This window comes from Podarcis cretensis (assembly GCF_951804945.1).
Source record: "Podarcis cretensis genome assembly, chromosome: 3".
In the NCBI taxonomy this organism is placed as follows: domain Eukaryota; kingdom Metazoa; phylum Chordata; class Lepidosauria; order Squamata; family Lacertidae; genus Podarcis; species Podarcis cretensis.
This window is the reverse complement of record NC_137172.1, coordinates 95,931,774-95,953,777: the sequence shown is the minus strand read 5'-3', so window position 1 is coordinate 95,953,777 and position 22,004 is coordinate 95,931,774. Positions and strand designations below refer to the sequence as shown.

General features: G+C 44.8%; 1 protein-coding gene and 1 long non-coding RNA gene across 2 annotated transcripts; one reads left to right on the top strand and one right to left on the bottom strand.

The window, feature by feature from the left end:
- Window positions 1-1,667: 1,667 nt before the first annotated feature.
- LOC307212701 lies at window positions 1,668-8,336 on the bottom strand. The gene is made up of 3 exons (XR_013837119.1): window positions 6,939-8,336; window positions 2,253-2,328; window positions 1,668-1,777 (listed from the first exon to the last, which is right to left on the bottom strand). It is a non-coding gene; the product is annotated as an uncharacterized lncRNA (long non-coding RNA).
- Window positions 8,337-11,676: 3,340 nt separating this feature from the next.
- Window positions 11,677-15,473, top strand: LOC307213494 (uncharacterized protein; the record flags this gene model as incomplete). The annotated part of the gene is made up of 5 exons (XM_079971413.1): window positions 11,677-11,730; window positions 11,898-12,492; window positions 12,816-13,028; window positions 14,014-14,030; window positions 15,354-15,473. The coding sequence occupies 5 exons, from the start codon at window positions 11,677-11,679 to the stop codon at window positions 15,471-15,473; spliced, it is 999 nt and encodes a 332-aa protein (XP_079827539.1).
- Window positions 15,474-22,004: the final 6,531 nt, after the last annotated feature.

Genomic DNA, 22,004 nt, shown 5'->3' with positions numbered 1-22,004 from the left:
ACCAAGAGCCAGCACAACTCCTTTGTTTATATCATTTGAACATTTGCAGAAGCAGCATCATTAGATCAGAAGCAGTGGCTTACATCTCAGCTCCTTGCTGGCCCAGGAAGGCTTTTCTCCAGAAAAGTACAAAGAGCCTATCTGGCACCCGCTCTCAATAGAAATGGTCACAGAGCTCACACTAAACCTCTTGTTGGCTGGATGTGAGTGTGTGTTTTCTTAGGGTTAGCAGATGTCACCAGTTCCCGGGGACAGTCCCCGTATTTGCAAATCTGTCCCTGGGAAACGTGGCAGCGGCAGCCTCAGGAGCCCAGAGCCAGCCTGGTAGCGCAGTTGGCTCTGACTGGCTTCAGGAGCTGCTCGCTGCTGTGGTGCCCGCCATTTTTCCTTGCCGGAACTTCTGGCGAGGAAAAATGGCGGACACCATGGCAGCGAGTAGTTCCTGAAGCCAGTCAGAGCCAACTGCACTACCAGGCTGACTCCGGGCTGCTGACTGCCGCTGCCACTGCCGAAGGGGAACCGGGGACGTCCGGCAGTACAGATCTCCTGCCCCCTGCCCCCTTTGTTTTGACTGAACAGGGGAGGCTCGCGAGTTGTGGGCGGGTGGCTGTTGCCCAGTTTTTTAAGAACTCGGTGCATTTATGTTTCAGAGGGTGCAAAGAAGGGCTTTGCACCTTTATACAATATGCATGTGTGCTTGGGCCCAGGGTCTTTTGCCTCACCATCCCCACTACTGACTCCCTGTTGCTACTCAGCTTCAAAAAAAAAATTAAAACATGTCCCCGGATTCATTGAAAAAAATCTGGCAACTGTAGTGTATCTCTGTGTTTATATATTATTCCAGTGAGGCAGGGCAGTTGCCCTCTGTTGCCCATTCCCCCTGCAGATACTCATGATTTCAGGTTAGCCCAAGTTTATACCTACAAATTGGAGAATGGAGCCCAGCCATGCTATTTTGTTTCCAGACCAGCTTATGAGTGAATTGGAATGGCAACGTCAAGCATTACTCAGCACTGATGGTTTTTATCAGAATGTGTTTGTTGTGTTATCTTACGAAAGCCCTTAGGGATGGGCATACTTTCTATTTTCGATACTGTCACAATTTCTTATCACTGAACTGAAAAGCATTTCTCTTTTTCTTTTTTGTGAGCAACTTTGTGGCTTGGTCTTATCATATATTCATACTTCCGCATGACAGTGTCCCCCGGGGCACTTTCACACAAAAGTCGGGACTGAAATGCAACCTATTTTCTTTGTCTAGCTGTGCAAGTCTGTATCTCACGTGTGTCATGCTGGGTGCATGAAAAAATACACAACAGTGGCTATTCTGAGAACTTGGGGAGGGAAATGAGGCAGGCAGACATTCTCAGGAAGGCAACTGTGCACTATAAAGCATTACCACGAACACTGTATTTTCTGACTGACAATCTTTTACGTTGTGGATAATGTGGAATTAACTAAAAACATTACAGCTTAACATGGATCTGTTAACATTTGGTGAATCCTCACAGAATCTTTGGGAGTTTGTAGAGATTTGCTTCAGGTATGATACGATAATAAGACCCATTGAGACTCTACCGTTAACTAATTCACTATCATGCATATTTAACTTGCCGTGAGAAGCAGCTGGTTGTCTGGGGGAGGAGAAATAAACACAACACATCTGCTCCTGTAACCAGATCTTAAACATATTCAGTTGTAAGCAAGCCCCATTCATTTCAGTGGAATTTACATCCAAACAACATGCTTGTTTCTGCTTGCAGATGGGAATTTTGAGCTGAAGGGAAATAAAAATGAAAATCCCATTAGCTGTTTCTCATCTGCTGTCAAACAAATAACTATTCAGAAATCCCGCCTGCCTTTAGCTTAACTGATAAACTACAGCTAGACACCAATTCTTCTTGCACTAAACTAACCTTTGCTGTCTGATCAAAAAATCCACATATGCAACTAGCATCTCAAAGACCTATTTATGTACACTCTAAGCCCAGGTTAGCAATCCAGAGGGATCAGGAAGTGCTGAAGAGCCGAACTGAAATGGGCAAAGGTTCAAGTATCAGCATCTGCCAGCAACAAATGTCAGGCATTTTGTTAATTTACACTGAATACTCATCTAGTTCTATTATTCCAGGAAAATATTGTCCTGCAGAAGAAAATGGTGCTTTTAGGACAGACTTCCTTGAGATTTCCCCAAACACCACCATTAAAGATGAATGCTTTTGACTTCATTGCACTAAAAGTGGGTTGATTACCTCAGCTGGTGATGCTGCTTGGCATGCATTTGAAATCCCCCAGAGTATCTTCCTTTAAGAATTTTGCATGAGCAATCTGAAAGTAGGAAGAATGATCATTGCAGAATTTGATCAGACGGTAGTAGTGAAGATGTGATTAAAAAGTGGCACCCCCCCAAAAAAAAACCCCATTTCATTCTTTTTGAGGTCAAAACCCAGGTCTTCTGCTAACTGTACATTTGGCAGGAAACCACAATCTACACCAGTTGCCAAATAATGTACAATACACGTGCTTGAAAATACATGTATGTTTTTACGTATACTGCACATTTCTTAAAAAGCAGCTTGGCTCTCTCATTTTAAATGAAGCCTGCCTAGGATGACTGCTGCACTGTAATTATTTTGGTGAATATAGGAGGACCAGTTGGTTCACATGCGTGGAGTCAATGGACCAGTGCACACGAAGAGGTGGCTGGCTCAGTTAAACCATAGTGACTCCTTCATTTCGCAACTGAATTAGCTGGTTCGTCAAATACAGTGGTACCTCAGGTTACATACGCTTCAGGTTACAGACTCTGCTAACCCAGAAATAGTACCTCGGGTTAAGAACTTTGCTTCAGGATGAGAACAGAAATCGTGCTCTGGCCACGCGGTGGCAGCAGGAGGCCCCATCAGCTAAAGTGGTGCTTCAGGTTAGGAGCAGTTTCAGGTTAAGAACGTACCTCCGGAACGAATTAAGTGTTGGTTTCTGCTCTCTTCACTGTGCAGCGAAATGCTTGTCACAAGACAATGTTTACATTCCAGTCAGAGTTGCTGTTGGAGTTTCTCACGGGAAAGGAGACTGGATGTGACGTACACTGGTTTCCTGTTTTTCACTGTTCACACTGTGTTCTCTCCGTGCTTTAGAGGAGAGAGGATGCTTTCTCTGCTCCGGCAGAGGCAAGATGTTTTTCTGTAATCTACCAGCATTGAAGTGTAAATAAAGTAAAAGAAAAGTATGTGGCACGTACTCCTCATCATTCCGCTGTGCTTGGGACACTGCAAAATCAACATTCCTGGTTATGGGCCCAGAAAGACGCAGTCATCTGAATGCCGGCAAAAGGATCGGAATGCAGAGGGACGGATCGGACGATATCTCTGCGCGTCAGGATGATTGATGAGAGGTATGTTGCTCATGCTCCGGGCAGCCTGCCAGCTCCTATTTAATGGCTTTATGGCTGGACTTTGAACTTTTAGAGCCGTTTGCCGGGCACAGGCAAAGGCTCAAAGGCACAAGCTCCTAGGCTTGGGGGAAACCGAAAGTACCTTTTAAAAGAGCCTTTGGAATGAGGTTTGAGGCAGCAGAGACACAGCTTGTATAAAGCATCTTGATTTAATGCAGCAGAGATGATGCAGAAGGCTAATGCCAGAGTCATGATGGCTAGCTGCAGAAGACTGGCTGATGCAAATGGGGAATCTGATGCCAATCAGCCACATGCTCAGCTCAGAGTACCCTGTGATACTGCCATGATTCTGAATGAAGCAGACCGCCAGGGTGATAGCTGCATGGGTAAGGGGGAGTCTTCACAGACGTCATCCCAGAGTGCAGTGGAACCACCAGATTGCGCCAAAGCTTTGAAGGCAGTAAAATGCTACTCGTGTGGACGTCTAGGCCATATGAAGAGGGAATGCAGATATCCCAGGGCCAAGACAGAGCAGCGCAGTGAAAGCTCATTGCGTGGAAAAGGCCAGAGCAAAGGCAAAGGTCCGGTGTCCAGGACAACGCAGCACAAGGCAATGGTCTCACGCTTCACTCCAGAGGTTGCAAAGGTCCAGAAGATGTCTAGATCTTTCTTCGTTGTTGATTCAGCTGCAACGCACCACATGTGCAACGATAAGCGACTGTTCGTGTCTTTTACACCGCAGGAAGGTGCAATTCACCAGGCGGATGACCACACAATCCCCAGTAAAGGCTACGGAACTGTTGTTCTTCACAGTTTGGACTTATCGATACAGGATGTGCTTTATGTACCGGATGCCAAACATAATCTGCTCAGCGTTGGACAGCTGGATAAGCGGAAAATTGACGTTTCCTTTAAGAACAAAAGGTGCATCATCACAAAAAAAATGATTATGTACTGCATGCTGAATATGTTGATCGTTTGTATGTTTTGTATTATGATGATGTTGTTGAAGACCTAAGGCTAATTCGCAGGTCACAAAGAGCCACAAAAGGCAGACCTCCAAAGAGATTTGCTGATGAGTTTGCCAAGATAGCAGTAACAGCTGTTAAAAGCTCCAAGAAGGTATTTGAACCTTCAAGTTTCCAAGAAATCCAGGATTTGGATTCAAAGGAAGCTGAGCCATGGTTAAATGCCATGAAGGCTGAGCTTGATTCCTTGGAAAGAAACAAAACATGGGAACTTGTTCCAGTAGTTCCAGGAATGAAACTGCTTGGAAGCAAATGGGTCTTCAAAGCGAAGACAGATCAAAATGGCAAGATAGTCAGACACAAAGCCAGATTGGTAGCCAGAGGTTTTGCACAGGTACCAGGTGAAGACTATCACGAAACCTACTCACCCACAGTGAGGTATGAGAGCATTAGGCTTATGCTCAAGCTAGCTGCAGAGGAGAATCTACACATTAGTCACCATGATGTGAATACAGCTTTTCTGTACGGATCTCTAGGTGAATCTCTTTATATGCTTCCACCTGATGGCATACAGGTAAAACAGGGATTTGTTTGTGCTCTGAAAAAGTCCCTTTATGGTCTCAAACAAAGTGCACGGTGTTGGCACACAAAACTCACTGAGGTATTGTTTTCTCTAGGTTTTCAGCAAGGGAAAGCTGATCCATGTGTATTTATCAAAGAGGAGGGGCAAAAGAAATTGTATTGCTTGTTTTATGTTGATGATCTTTTATTCTTTTGGGAAGATGTCACAATGTACAACAACGCCCTAGCTCAACTGAAAGAACACTTTGACATGAAAGATCTTGGTGAGGTAAACAACTACCTATCTCTGGAAATAGAAAGAAATCAAGATGGTAACATTCTAGTACACCAGTCACGGAAAATTGCTGATGTGTTAAGCAAACTAAACCTGATGGATGCTAACCCTGTAGACACACCGATGACAACAGGTTATCAGGTAGATGACACTGAAGAAGCATTTTCTGACACTACACTGTACAGAAGTGTGCTAGGCAAGCTAAACTTTATTGCCAGATGTTCAAGACCAGACATTGCTGTTAGCTGTAATTTGCTAAGCAGACAAGTCAACAATCCTACTGTTAAGGATTGGAAAGCTCTGAAACGCATAGCGCGGTATTTGAAAGGCACTATGCATTACAGACTGAGATTTAACAATCAGAAGTCTGGTGGTCTTGAGATATTTGCAGATGCAAGTTTTGGAAGTGACACTACAGACAGGAAAAGTACGTCTGGAGTTTGCTATATGTACAATCAGGGTCTATTTGATTGGTCATGCAAGAAGCAAACAACAGTTAGCTTAAGTACTTGTGAAGCTGAACTGAATGCACTGTCTTATTCACTCAAAGATTGTGAATGGTTGTTACAATTGTGCAAAGACATGAAAATTCCTGTCAAATGTCCAATCCAGGTTTACCAGGACAACAAAGCATGTTTGGCTTTGCTGAATTCTGAAGGTTGTAAGCAAAGCACGAAGCACTTGCAATTGAAGTTGCAACATGCTAGGGAACGTATTCAGAAGGGACTCGTAACGGTGTCCTATATGCCAGGTAATGAAATTCCTGCTGATGTATTGTCCAAGATTGTATCAAGGGATCAACACTGTACCTATGTGCAGAAGTTGGGTTTGTACTGATATTGTACGAACACGCTGCCCAGTGATGTTCACAGAAAGGGGGAGGATGTTGGTTTCTGCTCTCTTCATTGTGCAGCGAAATGCTTGTCACAAGACAATGTTTACATTCCAGTCAGAGTTGCTGTTGGAGTTTCTCACGGGAAAGGAGACTGGATGTGACGTACACTGGTTTCCTGTTTTTCACTGTTCACACTGTGTTCTCTCCGTGCTTTAGAGGAGAGAGGATGCTTTCTCTGCTCCGGCAGAGGCAAGATGTTTTTCTGTAATCTACCAGCATTGAAGTGTAAATAAAGTAAAAGAAAAGTATGTGGCACGTACTCCTCATCATTCCGCTGTGCTTGGGACACTGCAAAATCAACATTAAGTACCTAACCCAAGGTACCACTGTAAAAGGGGCAGGGCGCTATAGAGATTTGGAATTAGAGGGACTCCCCAAAACATTATTTCCTGCAATCTGTATAGCAATGCTCAAACAGAAACTGGATTATGTGTAACTCTTCTATATCTGTGGTTCATGCCATGTGTCGCCCCCATGAACACATACACTTCCACTTCATACTTTAGTGTTTACCATGGAAACAGTGGTTGACACATGATCAATGCATGCAGCATGTGGGTGTGATGGATCACCATCTATGGATTCAAGAAGAAATCCCTTTTCCTTGCACACATCAACTAGCCAGTGTGTGTGTTCTGTAAGAATTCAGAAAAGGACATGCAGGATCAAACAAACAAGAAGGAAAAGCCAAAAGACATGCATTTTACATTACTAATAACAAGAAGAACAAGCAATAGATCCAAGAGCCTTTAACCGAAAAGCATGCTCTTCTAGTGACTAAATCCAACCTCATTTGTTCATACAACAAAATTCTATTAATATTACCATTGTTGGGAAGCACACGGGCAAACAGCCATTCACGGAGAGGTCCCTGCTGGCTAATCTGTCCGATCTTATCCTGGCTTGCCAACAGCTTCAACTCACAACTCTAGAAGAAATATAACAAGAAGGTATTGGAACAAAACTTAGAGAAGGTGGCCAAGTTTCTTTTTCTCTGTAGCTACTACAATAAGGTTATATAATGATCTTCCCTTTTAAATACATGACTTTCCTCCGATTTGGTGTATACTTATTTTAAAATAAGCCCTAAAATAAGCCTAATGGGTTCAGTGGAGCTTACTCCATAGGATTAGGCTTCATTTCTGGTATCTCTCTTTTATACACTTTCCAAAAAATAAAATAAAAATTCTGATGGTTACACAATAAAGAACCTAGAAATTCATTAAAATCAAACCAGGCTCCATAACCTCCATTTTCCCCCTTCCTCTGCCCTGGCTCTTGATGGTATACAGCCAAACAGTTCTCCTTTTCAAGATTAGTCTTGGCATAGTTCCTAGGATCAGCTCTTAGCTATAGCTACTTCTGCCAAATAATCACAATATTAGTACTGAGTGCTCTTGATTATATACAACAGTTTAGATTGCTCTAATTTTAGAAAATGAGGGATAGTGCAGATGTTTGGGTTGTGTAGTTTGAAAATTATTCTCTCCGGTGATTCTTGGATAGTCGCATGTATGCTCCACATGCTAAATTATTTTGCAAGAGGGCATTAATTTGCAAGAAGACACTTTTCAATTAAGGGTTGCATTCAGCTATTTTTTTTTTAAGAATTGCATTAACCTTAGTTGTGCCTATTAACTTTGTTGGGTCTACTCTGAGTGCCACTAGTATAGGATTTGTACAAAACGTTTTTGCACAAGATAATTTTCTGAGACTGGGATTATTGGGGTGCATATAAAGAACTGAAAGCAAACATCCCCTTCCGAGAAGTGGTCTTAACAAATGTCAGGTTTTATATAAAACTTGTTTCTGACAGAAGTTTCGTTAGATGATTTCATGCCTTATATTTCAAGGTGCACCCAAAGCCCCGCAGACCTGTGCAAAGTCTCCTCAAGTTATCTTTCTGTCCATACAACAGCTATAATAAATTGTAGGTTGTGCTGCCAGAGAGAAGAGCCAGCAATGTGTGCAGGGCGAAGGGGCACAAATCATACCATATTTCTTTCTGAGTGCTGCTTCCTAGATAAGTATAGAGAGGACTGCTACTGACCTGCCTTACAAGATTATTGCAATTCCAAAGCACAACTGAGGGCTGTGCGGCAAGGAAGTATGCAGGCCTTCACAACAAGCCTGCGTATATGAGGCTGAGTTAGCTTGTAGATAACCTGTTTATTGAGCATTCATCATTTGCACAAGTTTGTGGGAAGGTTAGACAATATTACCTGTTTAAAGGTAAAGGTACCCCTGCCCGTACGGGCCAGTCGTGTCTGACTCTAGGGTTGTGTGCCCATCTCACTTAAGAGGCCAGGGGCCAGCGCTGTCCGGAGACACTTCTGGGTCACGTGGCCAGCATGACGAAGCTGCTCTGGCGAGCCGGCACCAGCGCAGCACGCGGAAACGCCGTTTACCTTCCCGCTATAAAGCGGTACCTATTTATCTACTTGCACTTAGGGGTGCTTTCGAACTGCTAGGTGGGCAGGAGCTGGGACCGAAAGATGGGAGCTCACCCCGCTGTGGGGATTCGAACCACCGACCATGCGATCGGCAAGCCCTAGGCGCTGAGGTTTTACCCACAGCGCCACCCGCATCCCTGTTTAGTGAACATTTATTCTGATTTGTTTGTAGGGGAGCTATAGGACATTGTATCAAGCAATTGTTATCCCACACTTTCCCGTCACTTTCCTTACTGCAAAAAGTCTGATTTTGACAGGGGGGGGGAGTGGGTCTGTTATACAGGCGCACCAAATCCACTTTAATTAAGCAATGTGAATTTGCTAGTAGGTAAAGCTAAAAGGTGAGGGACGCAGGTGGCGCTGTGGGTTAAAGCCTCAGCGCCTAGGGCTTGCCGATTGAAAGGTCGGTGGTTCGAATCCCTGCGGCAGGGTGCGCTCCCATCTTTCGGTCCCAGCGCCTGCCAACCTAGCAGTTTGAAAGCACCTCCGGGTGCAAGTAGATAAATAGGGACCGCTTACCAGCGGGAAGGTAAACGGCGTTTCCGTGTGCAGCTCTGGCTCGCCAGATGCAGCTTTGTCACGCTGGCCACGTGACCCGGAAGTGTCTCCGGACAGCGCTGGTCCCTGGCCTCTTAAGTGAGATGGGCGCACAACCCCAGAGTCTGTCAAGACTGGCCCGTACGGGCAGGGGTACCTTTACCTTTAAAGCTAAAAGGTAAATGACCCTGGACGGTTCAGTCCATTCAAAGGCGACTATGGGGTTGCGGCGCTTATTTCGCTTTCAGGCCAAGGGAGCCGGCGTTTGTCCACAGACAGCTTTCCAGGTCATGTGGCCAACATGACTAAACCGCTTCTGGTGCAACGGAACACCGTGATGGAAACCAGAGCACACAGAAACACTGTTTACCTTCCTGCTGCAGCGGTACTTATTTATCTACTTGAACTGACATTCTTTCGAACTGCTAGGTTGGCAGAAGCTGGGACAGAGAAATGGGAGCTCACTCTGTTGCCAGGATTCGAACCACGAACCTTTCAATTGGCAAGCCCAAGAGGCTCAGTGGTTTAACCCACAGCACCACCTGTGTCTGCTAGTATGTGAGCGGGAGACAGAGGAAATGTGTCACTGTTAATTCTCCTTGACCTCTCAGCAGCTTTTGATACAATTGCCTGAAGTGTCCTTCTGGTGTCCACCCCTAAAGTTAGGGGTGGTTGGCACCGCTTTGTGGAGGTTGCAGTCCTACCTGGATGGACATTTCCAAAGGGTGATGCTTGGGGGGTGCTCTGCAGCCTCACGGCACCTTCAATGTGGGGTTCCTCAGGGTGATAAGAGAAACATTTTTGCCTGGTGCCTAAAGATATACTGGCTCCAGTGACTGAACTAGTCAAGCAGATCTATATCTATATCTGTATCACCTATCTATATCTATATCTATATCATCTATATCTATATATCTATATATTTATCTATACAGTAAGATGATCCTTCAAGTAAACTAGTTCCAAGCTGTTGAGAGCTTTTATATACTAATAGTAACACCTTAAATTTGGTCCTGTAACAAACTGTCAGCTAGTGCAGATCTCTGATTTATGCAGTCAGACGGTAAGGTGTCTATTCTTTGATTCAGTGTTCTTAGCATCAAATTGCCAGCCTGCCCGCCCCCATAATTTAATCCAGATTTAACCTTTCCAGGAAAAATACAGTTAGGGGTGCTTCCAGGTAACCTGTTTATTCATTCTGATTTGTTTGCAGGGAGCTTAAATGCTGTGGCTATTTAATTCCTTCTGATTCGTTTGCAGGATAATGTGTCAAAGCAGGTATTACCTCACACTTTCTAGTGCAGTTACAACAAGTCTGATCTGTTGAGAAAGCGAGTTCGTTGTGCGAGACCTCCCAATCAGCTACAACTGCAGAACCTGACTCTGCCAATATATTATCAAATCCCACTCAAAATGAGTGACAGTCTGGAAGCACCCTAAGTTGAGAAAAAGACCTGTTGCCAACCACCCATTTTCGATAGCTGACCAACCCTTTACAATATTAAGCCCGCTTCTGGAAGCCACATAGGATATTGCTTAACAACTAGGGAGATCTGAGTTCTGATCCTCAGCTAAACTTAAGAGAGCTTTTGGACAGGAGCTTAATATTTTAAGGGAAGTCTGGATACCACAGGCAAGTGGTTTTGGGTTTTTTTAATTTATGAGATTTTCCCCAGGAAAGTTGTACGTCTAGGGATTAAGCTGGGTGGGCAGAAATACTGCTACAGTGGCAAAATAGGTCAGTGCATCTGACTGTTAACCAGTGGTTGGAGTCCACCCAGAGATGGCTGTGGACAGGATCCCTGTATTCACAGAGTATTGGACTGGATGACCCTCAGGGTCCCTTCCAATTCTACAATTCTGCAAAAATATATAAAATAAAATGTGTATGCAGGAAGAACCCACACCCCACAATAAACACCCTGTAAACCCCAGTGTTCCAAGACTACCCACCATGCTAGTCTTCATCCTGATGTGTTTCCACTTAATGATTTCAGGGCCAACTCGCCCATGAAGTGGATGGAGGCAGCTGCTTCAGGCAGCGAAACCGCAAGAGGTGGCACGCAATCTGCCCTGTTGCTGGCAGAGAAGCGACAGTGGCATCAGCGGCTTTCAGTGTGAGATCTTGCAAGATCTCCCTGAAATTTCATGAGATCTTATGCACTCCACAGGATCTCACCAGAACCTGTTGCCACCACTGTGTGCAACCCAGGCAACGGAGGCTTGGGCAGGGGTAGAGCAAGGCATGGCACTTTTCCTGATTTTCTTCAGGTAGCAAAACAGGACACGCTGCCCTTGCATAACTTATCATTTCCCTTTTGTTGTTTGGCTGCTTCTTTTTTTCAAAAAAGGAAGGTGAAACACGGTGGAGTGGAGTGGGAAGTAAACATGTAAACCAGGGATGGGGAACAATCCTCATCCATGATATGTGTCATTGCCTGTGGTACCTTCCTCAACCTGGTGCCCTGCAGATGGTGTTAGACTACTACAGCTCCCATCATTCTTGACCTCTGGCCATGGTAGCTGGATGTGATGCGAGTGGAGAGTTAAAAACATAGAGAGAAGGGGAAGGAATGACGACAACAGATTTCCCATCCTTATCAACAACTGAGGGTGTGATGTTGCAGGTGAGCTGCAATAGAAAGGCTAACCGCTGCACTGCAGAAGCGTTTCTGTTTTAATTGCCTTGCAGAATGTTAACTTGAAACCGTCGTCCTTCCACAGAACGGGCACTGCTCAATAAAGAAGCATCATTAATAAGGATTCAGGGGTAACAGGGCATGGACTGACATAGAATCATAGAACAGTGGAAGGGACCCTAAGGATCATCCAGTCCAACTCCTGCAATGCAGGAGTAAGCAGCTATCCCATAATACGAGATCAAACCTGCAACCTCGGCGCTGTCAGCACTGTGCTGTGCTCTAACCAACTGAGCTATCTAGCTGGCAGCCTTAACGAGAGAGGAAGCTACAGCCGTTTGCGCTGGGACTCCGAGGCAACGCAGCTGCCTCTGCACGGAGTCGAAAGCAGCCGGGCTTCTTCCTGGGCGCGAGCCGAGCTCACGCTGCCGCCCCCTCCGCCCCTGCCCGGCCGCTTCCTTGCACATTTGTTTTCCCACGCGGGCAGCGGCGGCGCACAACTCCCCTCCGCCCTCCACTCGAGCGGCGGCAGCGAGTCACTTTTGTTTTTCTCGGGACTTCCTCGCAACTTCCTCCCCGCCGTCGGGCTGGGCAGCGTGGTATCGGCGGGGCGTGGAAGGCGATACCAAGCGCGGCGCAGCAGCGGGAGGCGCCAACTCGCTCCGAGCCCCAGCCCGGCCGCTTGGCAGAGCCGCGCTGCCCGGTCCCTGCAGGCGAGCCCTCCCGCGGCGGAGGAGACACGGAGGGCAGGTGAGGAGAAGGCGACGCGGAGCGGGCGCGCGGGAGCCGAGAGCCGCCTTGCTAAGCCGCTACCCCTCCCGGGCCGCGCGTGGTCCGCCCCCTAATCCAATATGAGCGCGGCTTCTTTTCCCCGTCGGGCGTAAACCAGCGCGGAGGCTGCGAGCGGCTCCCGAGGGCTCGACGCGCGGTAGTGCTTGGCTGTGCGCGCTATGGGGAAGTGAGCGCTGCTGGGCGCACGGCCCTTTTTACGCGCCTGGCAACTTCTGTCTCTCAGACGCACTTTTCTTTCTCTCTATCTTCCTCCGCTTCCTCCTCCCCTCGTTTCCTTTCAGGCTGCATCTGCTGCCGCCGCTGCCTCCTCGCCCTTCCCGCTCTCCCTTGCTCGGCTCCCTTCCTCGCCGACGCCGAGGCGCGGCTGCAGCTGCGAGGGAGCAGAAGCCAGCCAGCCAGCCAAAGGCGGACTCGCCCGTCGCAAGCAACTCCCGTCTTCCCGGTCGGTCTCGGGGCCCCACCGCGCCCTGCGAAGAGCGAGGAAGAAGAGTCCGGTAAGGGGGCTTTGGAGCGGGCTGGCGGGGTCTTCGTCCTCTCTCGGCTCGGTTGTTTTCTGGACCAGCCTCTCCCTCGCCAAGGCGACTCTTTGAACCGAATGGGGAACTTTCCTTGGTTTTGCAGCCATGTCACGGGACTCGAACCGGAGGCATTGCATTTTTGCAGGTATCCTCGCGCAAAAAAAGAGAGGTGCCCAGACTCGTAAGACGAGGCGGGGTTGACCGCTATGGAGCGAGGTGTGTTCTCACAAGCCTCTGGGCCAACTTGAATGAATGTGACCAGTTCGGGGAGAAAAGAGCTTTACACCCTTCCAGGATTCCTGGCAGCAGCTTTTATTCCGCCCCCCCCCCCGGTGTGTGCTTGGTTTCAATTCATTTTGCAACAACGCTGTGGTGTTTCTGGCTGCCGCTTTGTGATTCGTGGTTGTTGAGGCAAACTCCTACATTTCTCTTTCCTGAGAGAGACTTGGTTCACTAGGGAGATGAACGGCTCTTCCAACTTCGTCCTGCACCCGGGGTGGGGGGGGGGGGGGGAAACCTGTGGCCCTCCCGATGTTATTGGGACTACAACTCCCATCACTCCTGATCCTTGAACGTGCTGGCTGGAGCGAGTTGGAGAGGCATATAGGTTCCCCACCCCTTTCCCTTATAGACGCCAGTACTTGGGGTACTTTCTCTACCCCTCCCCCATCCCCTGCTTTCTGAAAGGTGACAGTCCTTTGCTTTGGGCTGTAGGAAATAGAAATGTGTGGTATTTTTGTGACTGTGAGCATGCAAGCTGTCCCATGCCGCAAAAGAATACTAGCGTTAAAGTTATTCAGTACCCACAAGGCTTGTGTTAAGGGTAGTTAATATTTGACTGGTCAGTGTACAAATGCATAAATATTAAGCTGTTACTAACTTCAAAACAAAGACTCCTAGCTGCTGTTCTCCAAACTGTCTTGTCAAAACCTCTTGTCCCCCCCTTCCTCTTAAAACACAGATCTTGACTTCTTCCAGGTGTGTATATTGATAAGAGAGACAGTTATAAATCTAGGGTTTGTGAAGGAAATTTCAATGAACCCCTGTAAACTGTTTCTGGTTGAATTGGCTAGATAGTTTATAGAGACAACATACTTGAGCTTCTGAAAAGATCTTTGACATTTGGAGTTTCTTAGGGAATGACGTGTAAAATAATCCACTTGTCCTTTTCAAACAACTTTCCATACAAACAGATTTAACGACAGAATAAGCAGCAAAATGTAACCTGTCAGCATCTGAAATAACACTCTCCTCTCCTCGTGAGTTCGCATAACAGCTAGATGACTTTGCATCTCTCTTGAGGATATATCTCTAGCTTAAACTCATCTGCTTCTTATAAGTAGCACTAATTTCAGTGGAAACTATTTGAATATATCTGTACTTAGGATCACAGCCATCAAGACTTGTTTGTTTGTTTGAAATGATTTCTATGCAGCTTTTTACTTACACACACACACACACACAAAAGTGCCACGGTGCTTCACATCATTAAAAAAAAGAAAACAACCCATCAGTAATTGAGTAATTTTACTCAGTATTAAGTCCTGCTCAGATCAGTGGAGCCTGCTGGCAAGTCTGTGTTTATAGCATTGTTATCCATAATATGTGTTCATGAAATATTGGCAGCAGCAACAGAAAAGCTTCCAATGGGCATGTCAGGCAGTGCAAATGCTTCTTGCAATGAAAAGGACTGGGCAGCGCACTAGTCCAGTCCTTACATTAGCAACACATTCTGCAAGTTAAGGCGCCATCTTGAGCTCGAACCTTCCAGTGTTTGAAATTAAGCTATGGTGCTGGGAGCACAGGGAAATATCCTGTAAACCATTATTGTGATAAAGCTTGCCTTGCATGGGTTCTTGCCAAAGTCCCGTCAGTGCTTGCTGCTGCCACTAAAAAAGAAAAGCCGTGACAACAGTTAATCTGCTATGACTTTGAAGTGCCCTGCCTATTGGTCTTTGAGAACCGCTTTCAGGCTTGTATGACTGACCCATGCCTGTTGCACACACATATATATATGCGCTTTTGCAAGCTCCAGACTGTCTGGGTGCAAGCCAATCCAAAAAAGGCTTTAACTGACTGAGTAGTCAACATCCTCCTTTTATCAGGGAAAATCCAACCTAGGCTTGTCCCACCTGTCCCTCAGTTGTCTGGATGTCCCTCCTCATGGCGCCTGTTCCTCATAAATTCTCAGATCTTGGTCTAGTTCCAGTCTTGATGTAGATTGTGAAGTCTTCCGGGGAAGGGTCCCTGTCACGTGTGAGTTTTGTATAGTATAACTGGCACTAAACAATTCTTTTGCAGGAGAGACATGAAGAGGACCCTGAGATTCTCAATTTTAGTGTGTTGATAATTCAGTATGTCAGTTGCCTTTTGCACTTAGTGGTTGTGGTGCTTCTGTGCATCTCATACAAGCAAATTTAAGAATGACGGAGTCCTCTTCTATCAAGGGGTACATGATTCAGTGGAAAGGGAATGTTCCAGAGAAGTAGACCTGAGCTATAAGAAAGAAATTAGTTTACGTCACATTTCTTTTCTGGCAGAGGCAGAAATGCTAGTTAGAAGTATTTGACCCCTATTAATGTGATGCTGGTGAGCATTTCCAGTACTTTGAAAATTGTTTTTAACTGCAAGAAAGTAACCATTTGAGTTTAATGTGACAGAAGATCTCAGAGCATTGCTTATGGATTTGTAATTTACTTGCTGAAATAAGATGATTTATCCCAAAGCAAAGTCAGTTAAAGGAGAAAATAGTTTAGCGTCAGTTCTTTCCAGCTGGGAAACGCTTGCTGATTATAGCCCAACAAATCAGGAAAGTACCTATTTTAGGAGAGAATCAGTAGTTACATTGCCCATCCTTCCCCCCCCACCCCCATTAAATCCTGTTGTAATTTTCTAATTTTGGAATACTTTAAAAAACTCTTTGTAATAGTGCAGTCCTATGCATGTCCACTCAGGAATAAGACCAAATAAGTTCAATGAGGCTTACTCCCAGGTGAATGTGCATTTGTAAGCATGTGTGCTCGGGAGCAAGTTGCATTGTATTTAATTCAATTTACTCCCAGGTAAGTAGAGTTAGTGTCTGCTTAATGTGTTTTAAAATGCCTATGATCTTGCTTAATTTTGCAAAGGCTATAAATGAAAGCCTTGCATTCTGCTCTGTTCACTTACTCCTACTGAAACCAGTTTGGGTTTCTGGTATATAACTGATTATAGAATTCCATCTGAAAACTAGCTTGCGGAAAATATTAATGCCTTAAGAAAGAAGATTTTGAATGTTCTGGGAAGTTGTGATGTATTATGGGTGTTAATTTGTAGTAATTGGAATTGTTTTTCGTTACTGGATTGAAAGATCAATTATTTTGTTGTTATTCGGCAAACTTTTAAGTTTCTGATATTTAATAATACTTCATCTTGAGTCAAAAATATATATACCTTTAGGGCATATGAGGCAATGAGAAGCGAGGGAGCTTAACCCTCAGTAGAGTTAATTTCTGCTGGCAAGATGTCATTTATCTCTTGCTCAGGTTGACCGTATTAGTAAGGTAATGTTGGCTACCCCTGGTGGCTGAGCTATAAATTCTTTACCAATGCAAAAAGGCTTTTGCATGCAGAAACCCATCAATTAAACTTCAATGAGTATTGCATGTTTTAAGTTAATTCTGGATTTTTCAGTATTCTGCCTGTTTGCAATCGAACAAATGTGCAGGACAACAAATGATCTTCACTCTAGCAGCTTATTGCTAATTGCAAATCTCTGTTGGCGTATTGATTTTACATGTGCTTGCTTGCTTTGATTGATGTAGTCCAAAGTCTTCCTCCAGTTGTCATCTTCCATACTACAGAGAAAAAGCGAAAGAAAAAAATTGTGAAAGAATATTAATGGGGTGGAATGCTTTCCTCCCCTCCTTCCAAGAGTAAAGAAAAAAGCAAACTCTAAAAAGTAACGGGAGGGAGAACTATTGATTGATTTCTACACATGGGACATGGAACCTTCAGGTGCCTACTAATTTTGGCTGAACGTTCTTCTTTGTGATCTCTGAATTCATTAGTGCTGCGGCATTCATGTCTGAAAACTAAGTAGCTTTTTTCATAGGGGAAGTGCATTAATTCCCCCAGAGTGCACTATCTAGGGCAGGTAGTTCCAGCTAAAATATTACGTATTGCTCATAATTGGAATAATGAGGCCTCTCAGTCTTACAGGAAGCCAAACTGCCTACCAAAACGTGGGATAGTTCAGTCGGTAGAGCAGAAGACTCTTAATCTTAGGGTCTTGTGTCCAAGCCCCATGTTGGGCAAAAGATTCTTGCATCACAGGGGGTTGGGCTGCTAGATGGCCCTTGTGGTCCCTTCCAACTCTACAATTCTGTGATCTCTGATGTCTAACAAACAGAATACTTTGTTGTCTAGACAAAAACGGGCACCTTCCTGGTTAATAGAGGCAGGGTAGGAAACCTGTGGTTATTCAGATTTTGCTGGATTAAAACTCCATCCATCACTGACCATTGACCATCCTGGCTGGGGGCTAATGGGAGTTGGAACATTTGAAACTTCCTTACAAATGAATTGTACTGAGGAAAACACCTTCTCCCCCACGTTGTAACTTCAAATGACTATGATGGTTTTGGGGACCATTCTGGTTGACCAACAGACTCTCCAGTCATAGAATCACTATCACGTGACTTTAAAACCACAAGAGTATGAGTAACCAAATTTACTTGACCACTCAGTTCTAACTGCTTCACTCCAGTTATAATATACTTTATTTTAATTAAAGTAGCTTTAAGAAATAACGCTAGGGTTCTATGCACATGTTCTTCAGTTATTCTACATGGCTTTCCAAACGACTTGAGCTGCGACCCTTTTTCTCTGTCATATTGGAAATAATACATAAGTACTGTATTTTTTGCTCTATAAGACACACTTCCCCCTCCTAAAAAGTAAGGGGAAATGTGTGTGCGTCTTATGGAGCAAATGCAGGCAGGAGGCTCTGCTCAGTGCTCCCTTTAAAGAGCTTTTCCCCGAGGAGGGAAAAGGGCTTTAAAAGGGAGCGCAGTTCTTGGGGGAGCCTTAGCCGCACGCAGCCTCTCCCGGGCAGGGGGAGCCTTCATCCCCTGCCCGGGAGAGGCTGCGCACAGCTATCCCATAAGCCAGGGCAGCAAGCGGGATCGCTGCTCAGTGATCCTGCTTGCTGTCATGGCTTCTGAGATTCTGAATATGTTTTTTTTCTTGTTTTCCTCTTCCAAAAACTAGGTGCGTCTTATGGTGTGGTGCGTCCTATAGAGCGAAAAATACGGTAGCTCAAAAGGCAAATGTATACAAGCAACAGAAGACTGAGTTCTGAATAACTCTGGGCCAAATTAAAAAATAAATAAATACTGGGGGAAAATATTTATTTCAGAAAACCAGGACACAAATTAAAGCATAGTTGAAAGTTTGAAACACATACACACACATTCCTGCAGTTTCACACTGTCCTATTTTAGACATCAAAGGCTGGAAAATAAGGCAGACAAATACACAAGTTTGCAACATTCTTCCTTGGCTCACGATAAAAAGATCAGGGATTTGCCTTTGCTTTTCAAACTTAAGAGGTTTGGAAGTACATTCATCTGATGGGTGTAAAAAAAGCAACAATATTGACCAAAGCAGGAGCTGTGCATACCTCTGTGCTTAAGATAAAATGAGATTATAGGGGCTTCTTTAATCGTTGTGGTCTTGCATCCTAATTGGAGTCTATCCATCCACAAGAAATTGTTTGACAGTCTTCCTAATCACAACAAGTTACATCTTATTTAGACAAATTAGATAGGAGATTAGGTAGAAGAAGGTGCCGCCACTCTAATGGGCAGGAAGGCATACCACTGTATTTCGTAAGAGGGAGGAAATCTTCCACTGTGGCTTTAAAGTGATTTCATAATCAATATAAATATTTTAAAGTAGTATAAGTGCATGCTGCAATTGTTTGCTGATAAAGAATTCAAATTAAAGCCAAATGCGTTGTGTACCAAGTGCAACATCCTTAGTTGCCAGAGCAACACACTGTAGTGTACTTTGTGAGTTGAAAAAAAATTAGAACCAATAAGCCAAGAAAGTTTGGGTAGAGGCACTTTTAATGGCGTATCCTATCTGTAGAACATCTGGGGCCTGGTTAGCCTTGAACTTCAGTCTTCCGTGTAAATATACAGCAAGCAGGCCAGAACATGAATTGGATTTGTCATCAAGATGGCAGTATAATACCAATATGTTTAGATATTCAATGTGTGTGTGAAGACTTCTGAGAGTGACTGATAGGAATTTTAACAGTAAGTTGAAATGTTGTGTGCAAAGAATAAGCTGAGATTCAGTAGAAAAGTTGAAAAAATGGGAGACTTCTGTATCTAATGGTCAAAATGCACAGCAGACTCCTAAGTAATAGTCCACGCCACACCAACAGTGAACGAACCAAACCACATGGAACACAAAATGCCTCAGACTTTAGCAGCAGTCAGTCATATTTTCTAGTAGTACTGTATATCAGTGCACACACTGTTGCAAGCACATCCTTTAAAAGGGGAGTGGGGAGCCGTATTATGAGCAGACCTGAATCAGATTCTCTTCACACATTACTCAGAGCTGTGAGGCCATGTGGCTCATCTCCCTCGTACCCATTACATGTTGAGTAATTTCTGAACTGAGGAGCATTTTCTATTCCTGTAGGCTCGCTGTGTGGTTTAGGGCCCTGTTTGAGGATTCTAAATATTTCCTTCCTACTTCAGAAGCTATCCTTCACCCCTGGAAGAGGATATTGAGTAACTGTGCAACCTCAGGGGCAGAACTAAATGTCCAGATTTATTGCCCCTTATAATCTGTGTTGCCCGTTCACTCAAATAACACACCAGGAAGGCTCTTGCACTGAGTCCAATGTGTAGACAACAGCATGGGAACGAAGAGAAAGGGAAATCTTGCTGGGAGGGGTGGGAGAGAGATTACCTGTATGATACACAGAGTGAGCCCTACTATTGGGTAGAGTGAGGCAGCTGACAATAGAGGAGAACGACGTGCATGTTCCATGCATAGCCTGGCCTGCATCTGATGCCATGAGATGTAGTAGATGTCTCTTTCCCATTAGCTGTGCTCTCTGCATCACGACAAGGCCTGACTGGGGTGTTGGGACAAGGTTCCTTGCTGGAGGCAAGGTAGGGGTTCAGGCTGTCCTCTGGGGAAGTGAGGAACAAACTGAAACTGAACCCTGATACTGAGCGGTAGAAGTAACAGTAGCAGCAGTCACCTATTTGTTGGCAGCATTTATGCTGCAAGCTGCTGCTCTGTATATGAGGGACACAGCCTTCTACTACTACAGGTCTTCCTGGGTTGCTGTCCCTGATTAAATTTAGCACACATTACAAGAGTTTTCATCTCGGTGGTGGTGCTCCTGCATTTGTATTGAATATAATGGGACATACGACCAGAGGAGGCTCTTGCAGTTTCAATATACTGCTTCAGTGTTAAACTTGAGCAATGGGAAGCAATGCCTGTGAACAGGAAGGAGTACATGGGACGAGCGTTGCACAACCACCTTCTGTTTGGGGTGTGCCACCCATACTGCCCTGACAGTTTTTCTGGGCTGCTATATAGGCAGGGAGATGGCATGTGTGAGTTGCATCAGATCTGCATGTCAGGTCCTGCTGAACCCTCTGCAAATGAGCTGTAATGTTTAATCTCTTCTATGAAACAAAACAAAAAAACCCTTTACTGCGAGCAAGCTTGGCAGCTAGATTTCTGTCAAAATAACAGATACTATTTTCCTTTTTTTTTTTTAAGTCAGAGATCTAGGGAATGGTCAGGATAAGGAAATGCATTTTGCCGAGGTCATTCATTTTTGGCATGTATATTGTATAAACTTCATTTGGAGTTTTTGGTTGGGAATATGGGCAGAGGCAGGGAGGAGAGCATCTTCTTGAGCCACAAATCAGGTGTGTGGGTGGGGGGAAAGCAAAGTCAGCCTGGCTTTCCATGATTTTTAAGTTCATTTTGGGTATGAGCATTCATTCTGCTTTACTCCCTTTATTTCAGTTTTACATAAGTGTGTTAAATATAAATCCTTTGCTTACTGTTCGCATGTGTGAGAGAACCCCGGTTGGTTTCCAGCTGCTATAATATCTGCAATCAGTCTTAACTTTACTCAGCTGGCTATGTTGTTGTTGTTGTTATTTTGTTCTTATAAGTAACCTTTCTGTAATAGTGTATTATTAGAATTTGCTTCTGCATGTTGTTGTTGGCCTTGCATTTTATATCTCTGCACGGTAAAAAGCAGCTGTTTCCACTTGGTCTCCTTTGGAGGTTCAGTTCACTGTCTTGTGTATGTGTGAGGGATACCCACCATTTCACCCTCTTGTTCATTGCATCTTCTCTGGCCTTCTTCTGTAGCTACATCCACATAATCCCAGCTGATCAGTATAGTCTACCTGAAGCCTTTGTCATTACAGCTTTCCATGACTCCTAGGGCTCTTAAGATGTGCGCTAAATTCACCGTAGCTTACAGAATGATTTGGAATGTGAGAGTGTATAGTAGAGCAGTCTTCAACCTTTTTATACCCAGGACCACCCAGTTTTAACCCAAAACTGTTTGGTTTTAACCTAGACATGCGTGTGTGGGGGGGGGGGGGCTTTCTGAATCTTTTCCCATACAGTATATTTGCATTGTTGCAGCGCTCCTCTTGCAACCCACCTTAGATCAGGCCATGGCTTTAGCAGTGTATCCTGACCAGTTGAAGACCAGTGAATTAATATAAAAAAAATTGTAATACGTTAAATCTATGAATGCACACCCACTTTCCCCACTGAGGATTCCATAGCGTTACAAAACCTTGCCGTGACACAGACAGCACAGAATAGAAAGAGAAGTGAAAGACGGATGGGAAATTGATAGGAGCAACCTCCTAGAACACTGCTTGCCCTGCGATCCCATGATAT